The 23,683-nt window shown below is 54.9% G+C and overlaps 1 protein-coding gene across 1 annotated transcript; it reads right to left on the bottom strand.

The window, feature by feature from the left end:
- Window positions 1-4,228: 4,228 nt before the first annotated feature.
- On the bottom strand, window positions 4,229-5,522 carry LOC308565269 (uncharacterized protein C11orf96 homolog; the record flags this gene model as incomplete). The annotated part of the gene is given in 4 exon segments (XM_081154239.1): window positions 4,229-5,396; window positions 5,398-5,443; window positions 5,446-5,504; window positions 5,506-5,522. Coding segments are annotated over 4 exon segments (699 nt in total). The 3' UTR covers window positions 4,229-4,819.
- Window positions 5,523-23,683: the final 18,161 nt, after the last annotated feature.

Genomic DNA, 23,683 nt, shown 5'->3' with positions numbered 1-23,683 from the left:
TCCCACTTGTGGGAAAGGGAACGAGAGCATGGGGGTAGGGGGAGGTACACCTTAAGGCCGAGGCCTGGGAGAAACACGCTTTTCCTCCCAATATATGCCACTGTCAAAAATTTAATCACATCAAGAGACCTAAGTAGGACAGCATCTGGGACACAGAGTTTGGCTGGGTGTCCTGGAGGAAAGGGAAAGTCAATGTCGGTGAACCATGAGCACTCTCTACCATGGCCTGGAAACTGAATGGGTAGGCGGTTGTTATGAGTCACATGGCCTTGAGCATAGGCCTAGAGGACGACTGTCCACACAGGGGCCCCTTGCCTCACCCCACACACAGGCCATGACATGCTTATTCCCAGTCCAGAACACGGGACCAGCAGAGCAGCAGGACACATCTATTTGGTAGCTTTGCCATGTCCCCACAGTCTTCTCTAAAACGATGCCCACCATCCTCCCCTGCACCAGTGGGGGCCTGAGGGAGCTGCAGGGCAGCACCAGGAACCTGCTGGGAACAGAAGAGTGTGCCAGCCAGGGTTTTCCAAGAAGCAGATTCCACGAAGGGAGTAAACATGCAAGGATTTCGTAAGGAGACATGCCTGTGTGAAATGAAATAGAGAGGGAGCCAGTAGGCTATGATGCAAGAGGCCCTGAGAGGAGAGAGGGTGAGGTGTCCGTGGGATGTCCTGTAATCTAAGAAAGCTTCTGCAGAGTCATTAGGAAATCCTTGAGCCAAAGTCCACCAACAAAGAAATCTCATGTCTCCTGGGAATAGTTCTGCCTTAGTTTCCCAGCCATGCACACAGCCATTGGTGGGGAGCAGCCCCTGCGGGACCATGGGATGGATTTCAAAGCCAGAGCTGCTCTGCTCTAATCAATTACACCCCTGTGACAGGAGGTCTGCAAGACCCATTCTCACAGCTACCGTAGGGGGTTATAGTAAGAAGTTGGGGTTTGTATCCTAGAAAGAACACAGGCTTCGGGGGAAAAAAATACTGGGTTGCAACCCAGCTCACCACTGACTAGCTGTGTGGCATCAGGCAAGAACCTTAACCCCTCTGATCTTCAGTTTTCTCACCAGTAAAACACCTGGGAAAGGTTATTAGGATGGAAGCAGAGTACCCATGGGAGGTGCTCCCTCAGTGGTGGCCTTTCTCCCTTCCACATTTTGCCAGAGCCCAGATGTGCTCCTTGGGGGAGGATGCCCATGTCCACAGCTGACTCCATTCCCTGGAATCACAGACAGCCCTTCCCTCTCAACCCCACACCAAGTGGGCCCAGAATTGGAACACAGTGGGCCGCAGAGGCCAAGCTGGCTTTCAAAACAGTCCAAGAAACACCCTGATAAATATCTCCTCCTGGGCCAAAGAGAAATATTTAGAAGAGGCTGCCAGCCAGAGCTGGGATGGCCACTTGCTACCTCCTCTGGGATCCAGCTTGTTTGAAAACTGGTCACCCAAGCTATGACTATGGGCTGCAGCCGAGACAGGGAAGGAAGGGAAGGAGGCGTCTCCTGGGACAGGCCTGTAAATCCCCACAGCTGGGCCGGCTCCACCCACCCCGGGCACACGCCAGCTCTGCGGCTCCTGGAGAGGCACCGGCACCGGAGTTTCTCCCCTCCAGTGCCCATTCTCCAGAGCACTTCTACCTCACCTTACCTCCTTCCTTCTCTCTAGGGGCCCTTTTCTCTCTCTCCAAAGGTGGCCCTTATTTCTGCTTATCTCTTGACATTTTCTGGCTCCTGACTCTTTCTGTATCCCCCACCTCTCCATGTCTCCAAGCTTCCCTGTCTCCCCGAGGGCCTCAGTCCTCATCTTTCTGGTTCTCATGCTCTCTTGCTCCCTCAGCCCGTCTCCCCCTCTTTCCTCCTCTCCCCCCATTTGGCCTCCTTGGAGCTCTATCCTGCCTTGGAATGCCTTCAAGCCACAGGGAGGAGCTGAGCCCCAGCAGTTCCATGGCGCCTCGGGAGAGCCCCCTCCCACCTCCTCTCCTTCCTCCTCTGTGTGGGGCAGAGATGCCCAGAAGCAGAGAGCACCCCAGACTAGCCTGCTGCCCTGATACTGCGGCATCCCAACCCCCCCTCGCCCACCCCCCCTCTACCAAATCACTGCCTCGCCCCAGCTTCTTCCTATTTCCAGCCCTGAGAACTAATTGCCAGTTACAGGCAACACAAAGACACTGGGACAAGTTGGACATCACTTTTACACGAAAAAGTAAGGAATTAGCTTATTAAACGCGGAACATCTATTAAATAGAATAATTTAAAGACAAACCAGGAAGTCGGCAAGATGAGCATCGATTCTCCTCCCTGCCCCCGTACTCACTTTAACCCAACCGACATTTCCGGAGCACCGGCTGGGTGCTAGGCTCTGTGAGCAGCTGAGCAGGAGCCGGAGTGATGGGATGTGGTCCCCACAACCCCCAGATACTGGCAGGGTGACCCAAGGAGGCCTTCAGCAGGAGAAGGGGCCGAAGGTGGGTGGCAGAAGGAGGCTTTCTAACAGGAAGACGGTGACTGTGGTGCCCAGAGGGGAGACACCCAAGCGAGGATCTCAGGCCTACAGGGTGTGACACCCCCCAGGAGGGTTTGGGGCACTCGCCCCTGAAGAGTAGAAACAGGAGCTACTGCAAAAGATATGAGATGGGGGTGCGGGAAAGGTTGAGGAAAGGCAGTGGGGGTGAGGGGATTCAGAGCCTCAGCCACCCTCCTCCCACCCCAAGGTGCTCAAATGAGCTGGGCCGAGGCAGCTGCAGACACTGGAATCAAAGCCTCGCCCACAGCTGCCTCGCAGGGGTGAGGCGTTTGTTTGCAAGTAAGGGCCATCTGTCACGAGCCCTCACCACAGCGGAACTGACGGTCACTGGGGACTGCAAGGGCCAGTGTGTTCCCTGGGGCTAGGACAGTGCCTCAGACCTCAGTCCCCGCGGCCTTGTGCCTGCCTCTCTCTGAGCCAGTGAGGAGGGCATTCAGGCCCGTGGGTTCTATTTTTGTTTCTTTCTTTTTTAAAGATCTAACTGCTTTATTTGACAATTCATGAACTGGGCTGCATCCCATCTAGTAAATAGAAAGGTGCTTCTATTTCTGTTTCTTTCATTTCCTCTGCTCTCCAGCGTTCTGCAGAGCTGAGAGCTGCCAGAGGTGCCTGTGAAGAGTAAAGTCGGTTCAGACCCCCTGCGGGCTGAGTCCAGCCCCCACCAGCAGAGGGCACCCAAGCACAGACACAGGGCAACCTGGAGAGGGGAGCAGGGAAAGCTCTCAAGCTCTCAGCCTGGAAGGGTGGGTCAGCTCTGAAGTAACCCCGGAGGGGTGGGATGGTAGGGGCTCCAAGTGGGGACCCCGCCCTCCTCAGCGGGGTGCTGTTTATTACCCCACCACCACCCTTGCCGAGTGGCGCTGCTACACTGCTAACCCCGAGGGCTTAGGGCGGAGCCAGGGAGGCGGGCGGCTGCCGTAAAGCACTGGAAAGACAGGCCCTGTGATGTTGGGAGCACTGGACGTGGAGTCAGGAGAGCTGGCTGCCACTGGTAACACTCACCACGTGACCTTTGCTTCCCTGCTTGCTTAGGTTTGTTTTCTCGTCTGTAAACAAAAGGGGTGGGGAGACCGGCGGCACCCAAGCGCCCTTCAGGCTCTGACATAAGACATAACCCCACCCTCCCCGGGAACCCTGAAGAGGGCAAAGCGAGGGGCTGCACAGAGGAACCAAAGGACTGCAGACGACGGCTCTGCTCCCTGGCAGGGTCCCTGGCGCTCCTGAGTCACACCCACACTCTGCCCAGCTCCCGCGGGCTCCCAGCCCCCCTAGAGTCTTCCACTGGTGGCTCAGCCGGCTCCCCACCCGCCACCACCAGGGAAGGGCAGCAGGTCCTCTGCGATGGGCGGGGGGCTGTGACCCTGACCCCAGCCCTCCTGAAAAGTCAGCTGCACCGGGAAGGGCTCTCCATCCTCACAGGCCGACCCCCGCCTCCCCAGCGGCTTCAGCTCCACCCCAGACGCGGCGATGGGGAGCAGACCAGGGAGGCAGGGGCTCTCTGGGCTGGGTGTCCATCCCCTGGGAGGCGCAGTGGACCCGGGCACCAGGAGCGCGACCACGCTCCGGTGCCCGAGGCTTGTGGAGTTACCTCCACCCTGGGGTCCCCGGCCTCCCGCTCAGCCACATCCTTCCCTCACTTCCCCAGTCTTAGGAGCCTGGGCCCCGAAGGTTCAAGAAGTCAAGAGCCTGGAGAAATGCACTGTGCAAATATATCGACTTTATTTGTCTCCTATCAGGATCCTCACAGACATATCCAGGTAAAAAGACCGTTAAATAGACGCCGTCAGCCATCGCGATGCAAAAATAAATATCAATCCTCCGGCCGCAGCGGCAGCTGCGCTGCGCCCCAAGTCCCCCCAGCTGCGCCTGACCATTATAAAAGTGTTCAGCGAAAGTGTGTTGGCGTGAGTGTGGACGGGTGTGCGCTGGGGCGCGGTGTGCGAGTCGGAGCTGCAAGCCCTCGGGCAGGGGCGGGGAGCCCTGGCGGCGCGGGCGCCTCGGTGCGGCGCGCCCCCCGCACGCTCACAGCAGAGTTCGTACTGGGCAGAGTTTAAAAATAAACATTTACAAGGGCAAAGAAAGCGGCCCCCTTCCCGGCGTCCCCGGGCGCGCTCGGGCCCGGGGCGAGCGCAACGCGGGGCGCCACGACCAGTTCTCAGCTCGGCAGGAGCCCAGGCGCGCGAGGGGCGGTCGCCCCGGGCCCTCGGGGTCCCCGGCGCGGGCCCCGCGCGGGTCCGCACGCTCGTCCCCGGCGGGCCCCGGAGGCGCGCGAGTCCCGGCTGCCAGCGGCGCCCTCACAGGGCCGAGTCGGAGTCGCTGGAGTCCAGGCTGTTCCTGAGTTTGCAGCTGCTGAGCTGCTCCCTCTGCAGCGACAGGCTCTGCGTGCTGCGGCGCAGGCACTCCAGGCTCTGCAGGAACGACTTCCTGGCCTTCTCCTCCTCCAGGGGGGACACCCCCTCCTCCTCCACCTCCTGGATCTCGTCGAAGGTCACCGGCTGCGTCTTGAAGCGGGACTGGCGCGGCCGCCGCAGCCGGCCCTTGCCCTTGGTCAGCTTGGCGGGCCGCACGGGCTGCGGGAACTCGTCGGCCAGGCACACGAAGTGCGGCATCACCGCCTGGTAGCTGGAGCAGATGCCCATCAGCTCGCCCGGCTTGGCGGCTGCCATGGCGCTGCCCGCGTCTCCGGCGCCTGGCGGCGGGGCGGCGGGGCTGTCCGCGGGCGGCCGCTGCGCCGGGCCCCCCCGGGGGGCGGCAGCCTGGGGCTCGCCGGGCGGGGGATCCAAATCTGCTGTGGGGTGGCGGCGGCCCTCGCGGGCCCGGTCGGCGCTCCTCGGGGGGCGGGCGGAGGGCCCGTCGGGGCTGCGCGGGCTGCGGGCGCTGCTCCCTGCGAGCCGGGCGCTCCCGCCGCTGCTGCCGCGTCTGCCCCGCGGCGCCCGGCCCCGCTTATATAGCCTGCGCCGGCCCACGCGCCCAGCGCTCGGCGACAGCGAATGCCATCTACAGCGTGCGCGCCCCGCGCCCTTCCGCCTGACGTCGCCCCGCCACTCTCGGAAAGTAACTGCCCTTTCCCCGCGCCCCCCGCCCCCGCCGGCCCGCCCGGAAGGGCCCCCCCGCGGGGGTTCCCCAGCATCCCAAGCCGCCGAGCACGCGGCGGGGCGCGGCGGGGCGGGGCGGCCGGGAAGCCGGGGTCCTGGGGCGTTCCTGCCCCTTCTGGGATCGCTCCGGCCCCCGAGCTCCGAGGCGCCCGCTCGGGGCGCTGGTCATCCCGCCGCGGGCTCTGCGCTGGGCGGCGTGGCGGCCGCAGCTCCCGCTGTCCGTGGCGGGGAGAGGCAGGGCGCCGCTCCCAGGACCGAGCTCGCAGGGGGTCGAGCTTCTTCCCTGGACCCCCCCCCCCCCCCCCCCCCCCGGACGCGCACACAGAGGCCCGCTGGAAAACAAGCGGCCGACTATTCCAGCCCGGGTCTTCCCTTCCCTGTATGTCTTCTCTCTGTCTCCTCACTACCCCACCCCTCCAGTCCCTCGGGCACCCCATTCACCCATCCAGGCTCAAAGAATGACACTTGGATATGCCACTAACGAAAAGAGCAAAAGCAACCACAGCTGCCCTCTGGAGCGCTGAGCTCCGCGCTTCCTGGCCCTGTGGTGCCCATTTCACCCCCCCAACGGCGGCGACTGGCCTCCTCCCCACGTTGCACGCGAGGAAGTGGAGGCACCGGGAGGGCACGTGGCTGACGGGCCCATGGGCCGACTCCAGAGCCCGTGCTACAGTCCCTTGCTAAGGGTTGATACCCACCAGTGCCCCCAGGGCTCCAAAAGCAGGGCCCGTGGCCGGTGTCCCAGCTCCCAGGAGGAAGCTGCGGGCACTGTCCTGAGGGGCTGAAGGCCCGAGGTGCCCAAGAGCAGTGCCCCTGCGGGCTCCCAGCCAGGGCCGCTGGAAACGCAAGGAATCCATGGCATTTGGCCTCTGTTCCTTCCCTGGCCCTTCCACAGACATTTATTGAGAACCTACTGTGTACCGCCTCAGGGTGTCCCTGCCCTCTGGGAGTTACATTCTGGTGGGGGGGACGGGGAGACACAGACAATAAACAGGAAACAAGAACATGGGCTGGGGCCTGTGATCGGGGTGCAGATCCAGCCATGTGCAGAGGGATTGGCCGGGAAAGGCCTCTCAGAGTGGGTGATGTTTAAGGTGACACCTGAAGGACCACAAAAACACTATAAAGTGCCATACTCTGAAGTACTTTTTATTTTATTTATTTTATTCTATTATTATTTTTTTTTTAGTCCGCACCCAAGGATACTTTTTCCATTGCTTTCTCAGAGGGAGTGGCGGGGGGGCGGAGAGAAACATGGATGTGAGAGAGAGGATTGGCTGCCTCCCGGGCACAGGACCAAGGCCAAGGACAGCCTGCAAACAAGGTGCATGCCCTTGGAGAGAATCGAACCCGGGACCCTTCATTACAGGCTGACACTCTAACCACTGAGCCAAACCAGTGAGAGCCGAAGTACTTTTTATGCATTAACTCATTTAATGTGTTAACCACTTGATTTATTTAATCCTCTCAGCAATCCTGGGTAACAAGTACTTCTATTATCAGCATTTACAGATAGGAAAACCAAGGCACGGAGAAGCTAAGCAACTTGCACCAACGTGACACAGCTAGTAACCAGCAGGGCGGAGATTCAAACCCAGGCGATCTGGCCCTAAGCCTCTTCTTACCCACCGCACTGTACCCGTTTGCCCTGTGGAGGGTAAAGAAGGACCCAGTGTGCGCCCAAGCCGGAGGAGAGTGTTTTGGGCAGAGGGAACCAACCCTAGTGCAAAGGCCCCAAGGCAGGAACGAGCTTGGCTTATTCAGGGACGTCAGGAAACCTGTGTGCCTAAAGCAGAGGGGCGAGAGGGCTTGCTGGCCATTAAGGAGACAGCATTTTATTCTGAGGGCACCGGTAAGGCACTGGAGTTTTGAGCAGGGGAGCTGCATGCTCCCATTTATGTTTTTAAAAGCTCACTGTGGCTGCCATGTGGAGAGCAGACTGGAAAGGAACCAGGGGAAAGCAGGGAGTCTGCTGAGAAGATTGTTCCATGACCCCAGATACAAGACACTGAAAACCTACATGAGGGTGAAGACAATGGAGATACAGGGAAAGGGTCAGATTTGGGATGCGTCTGAGGATAGAGTTGAGAGGATTTGCCGATCGATGGACTAGATTGGGGGTGGGGGTGGAATCAGGCTGACTTTTATGTTATTCTGCCTCAGTGAATGTTAGATGGTGGTGCCACTGATGGAAGAAAAGGTTGTGGGGAAGAAAAGGTTGGGAAGGGGAGAGCCACTGTGGAGTCTGCCAGCTATCCATCAAAACCCACTACCCAGCAGGGGGAGGCCTGAGGTACTCAGATCAGAACTGGATTACGTGAGAGAAAGAGCAATTCCTATAACCTTAAGGCCACTGTGTTTGGGGTTCCTTTTAGCAGCTGCTTAGCAATACAGTCATGCACAATTTTTCATCGTTGTGCAAACATCTCAGAGCGCGAGTACACAAACCCAGGTAGAACAGCCTGCTACACGCCTAGGCTGTGTGGCACAGCCTCCTGCTCCTAGGCTGCCGGCCTGGACAGCGCACAGAACAGCACGAGATTAAATCAAGCACCAGAGAAATGATGCAATCAAGAGACGTGGTAAACACGGGATGCATGAGGCTGCTGCTGGCATAACATGGAAACTGTTTTACAGCAAACGTTCTTTGTAAGTGAAAGAGTACACTAAAATAATAAAAAGTATGCTATAGTAAATATATAAACCAGTAACATAGTGGTTTATGACCATTATCAAATATTATGCACTGTACGTAAGTGCATGTGCTGTACTTTCATGTGACTGGCAGCGAGCGCAGCAGGCTTGTTTACACCAGCATCGCCACAGACACTTGCGGAATGGGTTGTCCTACGCTGTCACTGTGCCTACCGCATCACTAGGCGATAGGAGTTTTTCAGCTCCATTATAATCTTACGGGACCACTGCTGCACATGTGCTTCTTTGTTGACCAAAATGTCATGGTGTGGCACACGACTGTCCTCTAATTCAGAAACTGGTTCCAGGAATGGGAAGCTGCCATGTATGAAAATGCTAGATGTGTGGTATTGGCTTAGCCATCAGGGGGTGAGCAGTATGGAAGCAAACATTGGAGGGTGGAAAGCTGATGACAAAACACTTATAAACACATTACCTGTGATCATTTGGAAGACAGACCACATGCTTACTGAGCCTGTAATTCTAGAAAAGTGGTTGGAAGAGCCAAAACATTTGCATGTGTTGGCTGCTTAGTGATGCTTTTAGTAAGACATTACAAAGAAAGAGATTGGCTAGTTTGCAAGAAGAGATGGGCAGAAAGTCCAGAAAACTGATGTCCTCAAGGTTAGAAAGACCAGCTGGTTTTGTCCAAAGAGCAGGAGATCAGACTGTTATGGCTCATAGCCTTTCTCAAAGCCTGCTTATTAGGCCAGACATTAAGCCAAACAAAGGGATGACCCTTGTGTCAACACATATGAAATGTGTTGTCTCGTCATTCCATTCTATCGTTTCATATATCCTTAGGGAAACTTTCATTTAAAATGAGAAAAACATGGATTGGGCAAGGCAGAGACTTATAACTCTGTCTTTGTTACTGGTATATGGAACTAACTAGAAGTGGACATACCTGAAGCCTACTAAGTTTTTGAAGGAATTGTTATTAGCAACACATTTGAAAGGCAGGACATCAAAAGCCCATGACTGTTCAGCACAAATAAGGACCCAAGGAGACAGACTCGACACCGTGTTGGGCGGTTGTGGGGAATGACAGGCAAGGAGGAATTTCTCAAAGGGCAAAGCCAAGAAGCCAGGGAGACACAGGTTGAGGGATCACCCCTAGAGAACCCCCTCCACAACCAGGACAGGGAAGTCCTCACCGTTCTAGAGGATGGACTGGGGTGGAGACTGGAGCTGTCTGTCCAGAATCACATTTCCCAGCTTCCCTTGGAGCTAGAATTTATATATGTATAAATTCACCTCTGAGGGATGTGAGCAGAAGTGATATATTCAACTTCTGCCTCTGGTGCTTAAGAGGACATTCCTACAGTCAACTTCCATGTTTCCCCCTCACATTGGCTGGAAGAGTGATAACCTGAGAGAGCCTGGAAGTTTCGTGTTACAGAGAGCTGTATACTGTCATCTGTCTAGGTCCCTAAATGACCCTGTGGAGCTGAGCGATCTACCAGCCTGAAACACTTCTCTTGGAGCTATCAAATGAGAGAGCAATCAACTGAATATTTTTAAAACTACTCTAATTTCAGGTCTTGATTATATTGACTTAGCATTGTCCTAACCAAGAGAAGCAGGTACATCCAAGTAGAGTGGCCGAGCAGGACACTAGAACTCAGGGGACAGGTAAGGGATGGAGGTGGCAGTTTGGGAGTCATCAGGGTACAGCCCAACTTCCAGACAGAGAAGGGCTGGGACCAACCAACACTGGGAGGCAGGCAAGCCAGCCAAGGACTCAGAGAATCAATATCCAACAGGAGAGCATGTATAATCCAAGAGAAGGAGGTTTCTAGGAGAAAGATGATTAGAATGGGAGTCCAGAGACAGGAACTAGCCTGGCTCTCCCTGAATTTACTGTGTGGCCTGGAGAGGTCTCAGCTTAAATCTTCCTCAGAGCAGCCGTCCCTGGCCACCCTAGTTAAGGTTGCCTCAGTCGCCCTGTCTCCCTTTCCTTCCTATCATACTTAACCACGGTCTAAAAGGCCTTCTCATTAGTTTGTTCCCATCGGTGTTGTCTGCCTTCCCCGCTGCCGTTCCCCAGCAGGAGCTCCTGGTTCCTGCGCCGTGTTCCATTACCACCCTGCTCCCCGAGCCTGCTCCCCCAGCTGCTGCAGCCAGGGAGGGGGCCACAGCATCTCCACCACAGCTTCCTTGCCGACACATACATCTTACCCTAGACTCCCAGGCTGGGGACTGGGCTACCCTAGGTCACTCCTATGAGCTTCCCTGCCTTGATTCCTGGTCCCATTGCTGACCCTTCCCAGCCCCGGCTTCCTCCCCTTCAGGATGTCTCATGGGCCAGCCCCAACACTTGGTAGCCTCTTCACGCTGTTCTGTGCCCTCTGGAAGGAGTCAGCCAAGGGCTACTATCAAGTCAGGAGAACACAGCTCTGGATTCTAACCCGCTCTGCCACAGGCTCATTCCGGGACTCTGAGCAGGTCATACTCTGATACTGTTTCTGTACCTCAGACATAAGTAATACCCCAGGAGTAATACTTTCCATACAACTGTATGGAAAGCACCTAGCGCAGTGCCCAGCACGTAGTAGACCTTCCTTTTGTTTCCACTGTCTCATACCCAAACCTACCCAGCCCCCAAGGTGCCTGAGAAGATGTCAGGGAAAGGTGCCAAGAAGCATTTGGGGTTTTGGTGGCTTATCCTCTCTGCCCGAGTCACAGTGTAAGACAGGAAGCCAGACAGCAATGTCTCCAGGCATGGAATTTCAGGGGAACCACTGCGGGTGTTACTGCCAGTGTCCAAAGGTAGTCAGGGGATGTCAGCCTCTTTCAATAGACCCTCCGCCCAACACACACCTACCTTGCCCCAAAGGATGAAGGACCAAGGCCTTCTCCTCCTTGGGGCTCATGGGGCGAGGGAGCCAGTGGGAACTGCCTGTGCAAGGAGAACGGGCAGATCTGGGGGACGGGCCCTGCGGCCTGCCAGGTGTGGGGGCCTGGCTCCTGTTACCTCTGGCCTTGCTGAGTCCGCAGAGTCAATGTTGGGTTTTCCAGGACAGGCTAAGTTGGCCACCCTGGGGCAGGGGGTGGCTATTCGAGGGGATGCAGGACAGTCCCTCTTCTCAGCAGGCCTGTATCCCTTGGACGACAGAGGGACACAGAAATGTCACCTGTTGAACACCTACTATGTGCCTGGCTCAGTGCCAGTGATGCTGGACAGATCTCATCATCTTCACTGCATTCTTTGAGGGGGACCCTAGTAACACCCTTACTTTAGAAATGAGGACTCAGGGTGCTTTGTAGCCTACCAGGGTCACCCTCAGTGCTGGGTGCTAAAGCTGGCACTCACAGCCAGGTCTGCCTGGCTCAGCGCCTGCAGTACCCCGTCTCGCTGTCCTTCTGAGGTGACAGGAACAGCACTGGACTGGACAGAAGCCAGACACCCAGGCTCCATCGCCCACATACTCTGTGGCCTTGAGCCAGTTGCTTCCCATCTCTGAGCCTCAGTTTCCCCATCTGTGAAGTAAGGAGATTAGGCTCTGATTTACTGGGGGCCCCTCCAGCTGACATTCTAGAACCCTCAGGAGGATGCGGGGAAGACGGGACCCATTTACAGGAAGTAGACACTTCCTCTTGGGCTAGAGAGTGGCAAGCAGCCCAGCTGAGGCTGCGGGGGAGGCTCCCCTCCGTGGAGGGGCTGCTGGGGGAGCAGATGGGGCGGGAAGGTGGCAGCCCGCCAGGGAGGGGCTTGTGCCTCCACCTCCTCCACCATCCCCACCCACACTTTGGCTTTTGGGCAGAGCCAGGGTTTAAAAAAAGCAACACCAGTTCTTCAGCTATTAGCAGGGCTTTGTTTCCAAGGGAGCCTGCAGTATGCAGGCAGGGTCAGGCGGGAGCAGGGATGCCCAGTTTGTCCTGGGATGCTGACGGGCAGGGAGCCACAGAGGCCGTAGAGCCAGGCGGGAAGAACCAGCTGGGCAGTTCTGTTCACAGGCACTTCTCTGCTTCCCGGGGATGGTGGTGTGTGTCGGGGGCAGAGCAAGAGGGTCAGGCGCCTTCCTGTGGCTGCTCTGCCACCCTGGCACAGACCTACTGCTAGTTCCACGTGTGGCCAGCTGGCTGTCCTCTCACACTCACCCAGAAGTCTCCCCAGAGGGCACGTCAGGCCTCCCAGTGCCGAATGGGTGGTTATTCTAGATGCTGCTGTCCGGGTCGGTATGCACTTGGGGTGTACTTGGCCCAGCCACCACGTGTGCGCATTCAGGTGTGTGTAGGGTGCAATGAGAATGTGTGGCATCAGGGGTGGGGAATGGTCAGCAACAAACAATGCCCATGGCAGGCAAGCGGAAGGGCCTGTCCTGGTGGTCCTGCCTGCTGGCCCCACTCTCACCTCCCGCTGTGGCCCACTCCGCCCTTCAGCGGGCCCTCCACACAAAGCCAGTGATTTCAGCATCCTACCAACTGCTCTGCCTCACTCTGAATTAGCACCTCGTCTGGTATGATTGTGAGCAAAAGTGTTTTGATAATTTTGCTGGAGGGTTGCCATGACAATCTCCAGCAAGCTCCAAGAGGGGGTGTCGGTGTGTGCATGGGAGGAAGAGAGACAGAGGAAGAGTCCAAGAGACTCAGAGAGGGAGAGAGAAGGGAGAGGATCCAGGGAGAACCCTGGTGATAGTCCCATGTCAGACCATCAGCCTTCAGTGCCCCCACCCCGGGGGCCCCATTCATGCCGTGATGAGCTCACTGTCTAATTTGGGCCTCACTGTCAGCCAGGCCATGTAATGGGATACCAGCTGCGGACCGGCAGGCTGCCATAGCTGGTCCCACCGGGGAGGCACCCTGGCACCTCTGCTCCTAGGATGAGCCTGGGAACAGCAGGCTGGAGTGGGGGCAAGGAGGCTCTTGGGGACTCAGAGGGAGCCAGATCCTAGGGAAACCTAAGAAGCACCCCAGCCTTGTGGGCCTGGCTGTGCAGACAGGAGTAGCGGGAGGCCATTTCCCAGCCATGGCCTGCTTCCTGGCACGGCGTCTGCAGCCGGGGTCTGCGGCTCAGTCCTTCCTACAGGCTTTCTTGCAGACTGGAGGGCCCTCCCCTGGGACTACTGGCCTGAGAATCACTGAGGATGGGGGTAAAGTCCTGAGCAGCTGTGGCCTAGAGCTTTGCAAGTAGTTTCCCCTCCGTGACTTCAGCAAACCAGGAATATCTCTGCTGTTTTTGAGATGAGGTCAGAAAGGCCCAGAGAGGGGAGGGAACTAGATCGAGGTCATATAGCAAGCAGTAAAGCGGGGCAGAGCAAGGATGAGCCCAGTCTTGGACTCTACCCCAGCCTCACCGCCCTCAGGTTCTGTGGAATGGGTCCATCTAGCACGACCCCCTCATACGTGGACAGGCGAACTGAAGTGCAGAGACATGCCCCAGCTGATCCACATAACTGCCTCTACCGAACCACAGCAGCACGTGTTCCATAAACAAGCCCAGGGCCTTGTCTCATTTATGCCCCAACGTGAAGTGTCTGCCTCTGCCTTGGAAGAAGAGTCTTCTGGCTGTTGGCAAAACAGAGCAGAAGGTAGCTGGAGCTGGCCAGGAACGCGGGGGCGAGGTCAGAGGCCTGCCAAGCTCCAGCTGCAGCAGGCAGCCTGGCAAAGGGCCTTCCAGCCTGTGCTACTGGAGCTGCGTGGCCTTGGGCAAGTCATTTTGGCCGTCAGAGCCCCAGTTTCTACAGCTACTGACTGTGCACAGGAGCTCTCGGAGAAACCGCTTTCCAAGTCCTGGGAAGCAGCGGCCCGGAACAGCAGTCCCCATGGCCGGAGCCTGTCTCCAGCCTGGCTCAGATCTACCTTTCAATTATTTACCATCGGGGGGTGGGGGGAGGGAGAACCACAGACAAAGTGCTGTGGGCTCGGAAGATACCCACAAAGGCGACTCACGGCCTGGGGGTGGGCAGCAGCATGAGAATCGGCAGCAGCACCCAAGGCTGCCTGCTGAGCCCCCAGTTCCAGGGTTTGCTAGGGAGCGCTCGCTACGCTGTGACTGCGGATGCCCTGTGCCTGCCCCATCCTTCTCCCAGGGTGCTGGTCACAGAGGTCAAACCAGATGATTTATAAGAACATTCCGAGGTAAAACCCTGCAGGAGGGTGGGTTTTAAATGGATTCCAAGAAATCAGGATTAAAAGATGCCACGTCCTGTAACAAATCTGCGCCTCGCCTCCAGATACACATCGGCCTTGTGAGTGTAGCTGCTGGCCCACTGTGGGGGTCCTGCGAGTCTGCTCTCCCCGAGACCTGCCTGTCTTCCCTCCCAGACACGGCCTCAGGCTGCCCAGTAGACAGGGGGTGCCTGCTGCGCCCCAGTCTCTGTGCACATTTGGGGCATGGTGGGGTGGGCTGGTTACTCCCAGGGCTCCCAACGTAAGGCAGCATCTCTCCGATGTTGCTCTCCCTGGCCCACAGGAGGCGTCGCCTCCATCTTTCTTCAAGGCAGCAGCAGCTGCCATTTCTCCAGCTGTTCCCTCACAGGGACAATGACGAGATGGGATTTAAGGGGAATGAGTTTATCCTGAGCACCTACATCAATCACTCCAGTCACCAACACACAGCACTTTGTGCTGTGTTGTGTTCATCATACCTTAAGTTTATCCTCTGAGACAGGTGTTATCATTAAGCTTTAGTTGAGGCAATGGGCTCAGAGATGTTAGGGAACTTTCCCAAGACCACACAGCCAGGTGGAGACACAGCCAGGATTTGATCCCAGGCCCATCAGTTGCCAAGGCTCTTCTCATCCCTCAGCAGCTCCCACAATGGTGCCTCCTGAAGCTGCCCAGGGAGGCTTCAGTGGGAAGATGGACAGGGTGAAGAGCCTGGAATTCTAACTGGGAGCCAGGTCCACTTCCCAACTTCTCCAGAGAGAAAACTGCTGTCCTCTGGCCCACGCAGTAGTCAGCGTGTGGTGGGGAGGGGAGTGTGGATGACATCCAAACCCATCCTTTGCCAAAGCAGTGGCAGGAGAAGGCGTGGGGGCTCCTCCCCACTCACAGGCCCCAGCACCTAGACACACAGGGCAGCACCCAGACAGCGGCTGAGCCAGGACCTCACACCCTGAGCTGAACTGGGGTGGGAAGGCATCGGAGCAGCACGTGCCAGCAGCCCAGCTTCATGACCACACCTTCAGTCTAGAGTCTCCAGCATCTGAGATTGGAAACCACTGTCTGCAGATACAAAGAACTAAACCACAAAGTCTCGGCTGATGGGAGTCCTGAGGAAAAAGAACAGAACTACAGGCTGCCAGAGCAGGAAAAAACCTCCCAGATGAGCTGGTCAGTGTTTTCAGACCAAGCGGTGTGACTCATTCATGGGCCATTCAATCTGTTAGGACAGCGATTTTCAACCATGTGCCACAATAATTTCTAAAGAGGTCAGGGGCACTGACCTCTTTTCCTTCGATTGTCAAATAAAAAAATGACAACAGTCAACACAATAGCCATCCAGTCTGAATGAATCAAAAGTATACCTTTTTTGTGTGTGATGTCAGCAAAAAATATATTTTTTGGTGTGCCACAGAATTTTAGTAATTAGTTAAATATGCATGAGATAAAAAAGGTTGAAAAGTGCTGGGTTAGGGGGCCATGACTGGCATTTTTAAATGATGTACAATAAAACAGAAAACATCAGAGTAAATACATGTAATAAAAAGTAGTATGCCACGAAGTTTTAGTTAAATGTGTGTTTGTAAACATTATTTTTTTTTACTGTGGGTTGTGGTCAATAAAGCTACAAAAAACATTAAGTTGGTTTGACCCCTGTATTTTGCAGATGTAAAAACTGGGGCCAATGTCAGGAAAAGGCTTTGCTCAGGGCCACAGGCAGTCAACGAGAACGCAGACAGTCCCCTGATGCTGGGACACTACTTGCCCCCACACCCCAAGCTGCCTTCCAGAGGCCCGACTTCTCACTCGCTTTTTAACCTTAAACACCACCAGCCTGGCATCTAATCTGTTGTTCCCAGGCCAGAGTGGGAAGAACCCAGTGCATGCTGGGCCCTCTCTCCCCCAAGGCCTTGTCCTAGACCCGGCCACTCACAAGTCACTCCCCATCTCCACTGCAGTGAGCCCTGCCTGCCCAGCCCCCCAGGTAGGAGGCCTTTCCTTCACATCTACACACTATTTGGTAAGAACAGCTACCAGTACTAAGACAGACAGACGAGGTCACACTCAATCCTTACAACAACTCTGTTTCAGAGAGAAACTCAGGCTAAGAAATTTGCCAAAGGCCACACAGCAGTAAGTGGAGGAGCTGGCTCTAGAATCAGGTCTATGTGGCACCACCCTGCCTGGCTGATTCCCGGCAGCCTCTCCTCCAAAGCTGCCTGATCAGGGAAGGATGACTGCGTGGGGAGGGGGCAAGCATCCTGTTTTAAGGTGTAATGAGAAAAGGAATGCTCCAACCCCAGGAGGAAAGACTATAGGGAAGTCAACACCACCCTCCTCCCAACCCTCCCTACTCTCTCTCCCGGGAGAGGACTGACTTCTCTAATAAGGGAGTTTGGGAGAAGGAAGTGGGTTGCGGGATGGGGATTCCCTCTCCTGCCCACTGTCAGATCTGCCTGCTGCAGAGAGTGTGCATGAGGCTCAGCTCCGGAGTTCCCCACCGGGGAGAAGGGACACCTGGGAAGGGCCAGCATCCACCTGCTGGAAGCAGGCCTAGAGGCCCACTTGCTCCGCTCCCCACTCTCAGGCTTGGTTGAGCTAGCAGTGACGCACCCAGCCGCTGGCAGGGACAGGGCCTGCTGTGCTGTTTGCTTAACAGGGTGCCCCACAGCCTAAACATAGTGTGGAGAGTCAGGAGGTCTGACTGGTCATGGGTGTATGCCAAGGTCTCCAACCCAGCTGTGTCGGTAATAACACTGATGTTCTGACCTCAGGGCTGAGTCGGGTTTGTTTTTCTTTTTCAGCACTTGTGGGAAGAGGGGTGTTACCAGCACCAGGAAACCCAACATCTTTTCTCTTTACCACTCCCAGGCCTCATACACGAATATCTCTGCTTGGGGTCCTGTCATGGTCTCACCTCCAGTCCCATCCCCTCACTCCAAATAAATACATTTTCCCAGAAGTTACCCTCTCAGCTCTCAGTGGCTCCCTACGTCCAGATGCCTCCCAGTCCTGATCTGGGCCCGACTTCCTCTCACTGCCTCTCCTCCAGCTCGACACCCCTTATACAGCCCTGGACACATGCCACCCAGGGCCCCCACTGCACATGAGCCTTTGGGATGTCACTTTGCAAGGTCTCCTCTCCAGTCTCCAAGTGCCTCCTCCACCACATGGCCTTCCCTGACCACCACCCTAAGTTACACCTCATGGTCCTCCAACTCCTGTAGCATTCATTGTCGGAAACCTTCATTTCACATTCACTTTGTTATTGAGGTTCTTCAAGCGTGTGTCTAGTTTCCTCAACAAATGACACAAAACTTAACAACAGTGCTGATGCTGGTTAAGATGGGCTTACTCTGCAGGGCACAGGACAGCCTCTCCTCCAAGGAGAGAAGCTGGCACATTACTGGTGCTCAAAGCACAGCGTGAGCTTTGCAGGCATGCTCAGACACTGTTGGTAGGAGAATAAGCTGGCCCAGCCATTCTGGAAAGCCATCTACATTACGTATTCAAGGCCTTAAATAACACACGTAGCCTTGGGAATCTGGACCAGGACCCACTTTTAGAAATGCGCTCTAAGAAATAACTGTAGATGTGCACAAGGCTCAGGTACAGGTGGCTGCAGAAGTAGAGGGGTTGTGCTTCTGATTCCGCAATTGTAAAATGGGGATAAACAGAGTACCCAGTCCACGGACTGTTGTGAGGATTAATAAACCAGAAATCAATGCATGTAAGGCACTTAACACAATGCCTGGCACCATAGTCACTCTATAAAAATGTTACCTCTTCTTTTCACTATTAAAACTGAGGTCTGAATGAAGCCAAATCCTGGGCTCTTAGCTATCACACCACCCTGCCTCCCACCATCCACTCTCATGACTTCCAAAATCAACAGAACAGTTACTGGTAACAAAACAACACCAACATCAACACTGGCCCAGAGATCCAACACGAGGGGGTGGCTTACATAACGACACCCAATTCCATGCAGCCTCTCAAAAGCACGTTGGGGCACAATAATTGATGCCACGCACCAATGTGCAAAGGAAGCAGAGAAAGGCTACAAGCGGGTGAGTGCAGTATTAAGTTACTTTTTTTCAAGTCTACAAGTGTTTAGAAAAGAGTACACTGCAAAAGGTAAAGAGCTGTCATCTCTGGGTTGTAAGTTACAGATGAACTTCCGTTTCCTTTTTATCTTTCTTTTTAACTTCTTGCGTAGGACACATAACTCCCTTTGTAGCTGGGAATAAAAACTAATTTTGAGAAAGAAAATAAAAGCCACACTGGTTTACTTCTGTCTTTGAAAGCAGGGATTGTGTCTTCTTTTCAAATATCCCCACAGCGTCTAGCATGCAATCTCTGGGCACAAAAGCCCTGGGCTTGAACAGAACTCCAGTCTGGCAGCCTTGCTTACTCTTCCAGGCCAAGGTGCTCTGTACAGTCTTAGAAATGGCCTGCAAGGACGCAAAAGCGATGTGACTGGCGGGGGTGCATCTCAGCCGGGTTGGGAGACTTCAAGAACTGACCTGAGGGGGAAGGAGGTGGCATCAGGCCAGGAACAGTGCATTAGGAGACCAATTGCCTGGGGAGCATGTGGTGGGGCTGCCAGGAGAGCACTGAGCCTTGATGCGAGGCCACTTTGGCATCTGGGAGCTCTCTCCAGCTTGTTTTAAAGGCCTTCCCAGGAGACACTTAAGTGCAGCAGCTAGATCTTTAATATGATCAGCCTCACTCGTGAACAATTTTCATTTTGCACAAAGCCTCGGGCCTACCTTTGCTAAGTGCAACACAGGCACAGGCACCATGGGAGCCTGCCAAGGAGAAGGGCAGGGTCATAGGGCCATCGGTCAGCCTTAGAGGGATCACCACTCAGCATGAGCATTAGTGTTGGGGGTAGCAGAGCATGTGGAATGTTCTACTTATCACAATTACATTACTAAGCACATTACCATCAGGCACATTACATTCATGCTCTCGCTCCTCACAAGACCTGAGAGGTAGCTGCTTCTATGTCCATTTCACAGCTGAGGAAACTGATGCTCGAGGCTGGCTGACTGGTCCCAGGTGGTTCACCGAGGAAGGGCAGAGTGGGATTGAAGCCCAGGTCTGCCTGACTCAAGCTGAGGCTCTTCCCACCAGGGCTCTGAGAGTAATTCTGACAGATGTGGAGGCTGGGGCAGGGGCGGGGCACCCCTTGCAGGCACCACTGTGACTGTAAGACACCCTCCACCTCAGCAAAGGTGAATCTAGGCCAGGCTTGCCTGGAGTTGTCCAGCTAACTCCCCTCATCAGCTGGCGCAGCGCTGGGCTTGCACTATTTTCAGCAGGAGATGCTACCTCAAGCTGCAGCAGGGATCTCCGCCATCTATCGAGCCACCAGCTGGTGCGGCAGGAAGACCATCAATATCACTCCTTGGAGGGCTGCACCAATAGGCACTGTGACCTTCTGGGGCTGTCCATGCCCATGTTCCCTCTTGTTACCAGGTTCTACTTTTAGCTGGGGATCTCAGAGGAGGTCACAGAACCTCAGAGGGGTGGGAAGAACACTGGCCTAAGCACCTGATACGGGCCTTCCTGCTGGCTCTGCCTCATACCCTGGGTGGCCCTCAGATCAGCCCTTAACTCCTCCAGGCCTGTTTTTTCATCTGTCCAATGGGGAGGGTAGTCCCTAACCAACACCCTGACAGGACTTTGGGGAGACAAAGGGTGAGTGTGCACAAGAGTTCACTGGCTCTCCTCTCTGGCACGCACCCCCTGCCCCCCAGCAGGGAAGACTCGGGGAGGAGGAGGGCCCTGGGAGGGAGGCCACACACTGAGTCTTCCCCCTGGACTTTCGCCTCTAAGGTAGCTGTGTTCCTTTCCTTCACTCTGGGTGAAGGCGCTAAAGGCTAAAGTCAGGTTCGGGCAGGGGCAATGCAGGGAAGAAATGGGTGGCTAACCCCTTGATACATTTTCAGAGGAAACATTCCAGGAAAGTTTTCTCTAACCAACGAGGGCATGAAGGAGACTTCCTTGGGGCTCCCCTCCTCTCCCTGACTCTCCTGCCTGGGTAATCCCTGCAGCCTGAATACCTCTGGGCTAGAGTCTGGGAAGCTTCCCAAGGCATCCTTCATCCGCCCATCCCACCTAGATTCTTCAAGCAGGAAGGACACAGCCCTCCTCCAGTCCCGTTGGAGGGTGCGGATTCCCTCCTTAGGTGGTCTCACCCATGCCCATTCTCCAAGCACCGATGAGGACAGGGAGGGAGCCCGTGGCAGAGGCTCAGGCTCAGTAATCAGAGGGCCCATGGAGAGGCCTGGGAGGTGCCTTCCTCTGAAGCCTCTTGGAAGGACCAGCCAGCCCTTCTGTCTCCACCACTAACTGCAGCAGGAAAGGTTTTGGCCAGATCCCCTGGTGAGGCATCTGGATTCTCACAGGCTCTGCATGGCAGGTGCTTGTCACCACGTGCTCACCCATGCCCTTGCTGCAGTGGTGGGTAACTGCAACCTGATCTTGTCGCCCAGGAGAGCCCAAGAGCCCTGCTGGCCCACCACTTCCTCCAGCTTCCCTCTCCATGGGGAGACGCTTCCAGGCAGGGACTAGAGTCTCTACCTTTGCTTCCCCAGTGAAGGAGCCAAGAAAACACAGTCCCTCCAGCCCCAGGAGACTCCTCTGCTGCTACACCACCGCCCAGAGACCACAGAACACCTGCGGACAAGTAACTGTGCAGGACTCCCAGCCCACCAGACACCAATCTCAGAATCTGGTTAACCCTCTAGGAACATCACTGTCATCATCTGCTAAAAACAAATAAATAAACAAATACAACCAGCCACCTAATAGGGTTCCTTTTAGGAATAAATCAGGCTATGGATGTAACAGGCCCAACAGAGTAAACCCTCTGCCTCCCTCCTGGCTTTCACCTTTCCTTTTCCCTCAGAAACTTAGAATTTGTGTCAAGAGTTGACAGCTAGTTGGGCCAGAGGCACAGATTCTGCCTGAGCACGTGCACACGCTTGGAGGCCACATGAGAACAGGGACTTTCCCTGGAGTCCAGAGAGTATGACATCACTATTACCCTGAGGGGGTGACAGCATAGAAATAACTAATGACAGCACCATCACACACACCTCAGTCAGCTCCACGTTTGCTCACTTGAGAAAATAATCTTTTAGGTAATGCTGGCTACTGCCTAATTTACCATTTTCCTACCCTGCTCGTTGACACTGGTCCCCAGGCCCAGCCCATCCTAGGGCTCTGTGCATGGCCGGGGAAGGCTTCTGTAACTCAGCGCAGCAGTAAAGGCACCAGCTGGAAAAGGCACCATTAGTCTGGGTTCCACTCCAATAAATAAACATCCAAGTTATTTCCCCATTGACCCCCCCGACACAGAACTCATCACATCTAAGAATGGATTCCAGCAACACAAAACTGACAGGGGCTCCTAAGGGGCTTCCTTCCACAGAGAAAACGGGGAGGGGGAAGGGGTCGGTTGTAGACTAGGACCCTCTGAAGGGAGTGTTTGGTCGCACCATGTATATATAAAGATTTAAACAAACAGAAGGCATCACTCTGGAAACATTTGGCTTTTTTAAAGGCATTAAGAACAATAACCAAGAATTCAGATTCAGCAGTACAAGTGTTTATGACCAGAAAAGGCAAAGTAGGTCTCAGATAGTCTGCAGCCAAGTAGAAGCTGCCAGAACGCGAGGAAGAGAGATTCCCAGCAGCAGAGGCCCATCGCGTCAGGGCTTCCTCTTATGCCCTCCAACTGAGCTTTCTGCTCATCACAGCACCCACTCAACTCTTTTGGGGTTGCTATGACAGAACGGAAGAGAAGGTGCCACTGCTACCGACCAGGCCAGACAGATCTGCCACACCCCAGGGCAGGGTGGCATCGGCCAGGGAGGCAGCAGGGAATGGCAGGTGTACGAGCTGTGACCCGGACTTATTAGGAATCTCCAAGGCTGCCTGAGCTGGAAGTCCAGCTGACAGCGTGGACCCCTGATGTCCATACTGGGGATATAATCTGATGCCAGGCACATGTTGTTCCAACCCGTGCTTTGAGGCAAGTTACCTGTGTGCAACCCAAGCCATTTCTTTGGGCTGCCTGCTGATTGGTGTTAAGCACTGTAAAGAAGCCTGATGCTGAGCTTGGGCATCAGTCAGTCTCCAAATGTACTCACAGGTAAGAATGAAGGGAGGAAGGACCATTCATCAACCTCTGGAAGTTTCTTAGATATGGTCAGGAAACGCTGTCCTGAGTCATTTGCCAGGAAGGTTGGATGAAAACTTGTCTAACTCACCAGAAACTGGATTCTGTGCCCGCAAAATGAGCTTCCCTGGTAAATGGCCAATCACTAGTTCATTTGGCAGCACGGTTTCTGATTAGGAGATGCCACGTTAAATGGGAGAGATGAGGCAGATGCTGCCCTGATGCACAGGAATGCCAGGTAGTCAGCTCTGCCAGCAGGTATGAGGTGGCTGGGTCTCCAGCTCTGCAGGAGCATGCCCTGCAGCTCAGGGTCCCAGGAATGCTGAGTAGACCACTTTGCCTAAATTCAGTGCAGCAGAGGCAAAAACACAGTTTAGGGATTAGCGTGTGGTTTGAATTCTGGTTCTGCCATTTATAAGTCCTGTTAAATTTCTTAAACTCTTGTAGACTCCCTTCCCTGTCTCTACATTGGAAACAGTACCTTCCTTACAGGGCTGTGAGATTAGGAAACAATGTATAAAAAGCTCCTAGGATAGTGTGTGGCAGGTTATTAAAGCTAAAAACAGGGCAGCTAAACAACTAAACCTGTTTGGTATTTTCTCTCATGCTACAGCCACCATATTTGCTTCCTCTGCTTTACAAGTAATGCTGGCAAAAACAGCTTCCCTCCTAATTCCCAGTTAAGATCTACCACCAACGAAGCCCACAGCGGGTTGGTGCAGTCACTGGGCATGGCTGCCCTGTCTAGTCCTAAATCCTGTACTATTACACTGTGGCAAGTCTCTATTGCACATTTCAGAAGGGACATTTCTTTAGTGGTAGGAAATGGCAGTTCTGGCACTGGGCAGCAAGAAACAAAACCTCAGATGGCTCTCGGCTGGAGAAACCCAGGAACTTGTTTCCCTGACAGATGTGGCCGTGATGAGTGATGAGGTCAAATCTGCAGCTGACACAGGGGAGGTCATGCCCCTACATTAGGGGCGATGCTGTAAGACTTGGAACCATCTGCCAGTTCTTTCATGTCTGGGAATGGAAGAGGAATTTCCCAGTGTCAGGTACTCATA

Source organism: Miniopterus schreibersii (assembly GCF_964146895.1).
Source record: "Miniopterus schreibersii genome assembly, chromosome: 12".
NCBI classification, from domain to species: domain Eukaryota; kingdom Metazoa; phylum Chordata; class Mammalia; order Chiroptera; family Miniopteridae; genus Miniopterus; species Miniopterus schreibersii.
The sequence above is the reverse complement of the archived record's forward strand: the minus strand, read 5'-3'. Positions and strand labels throughout refer to the sequence as shown.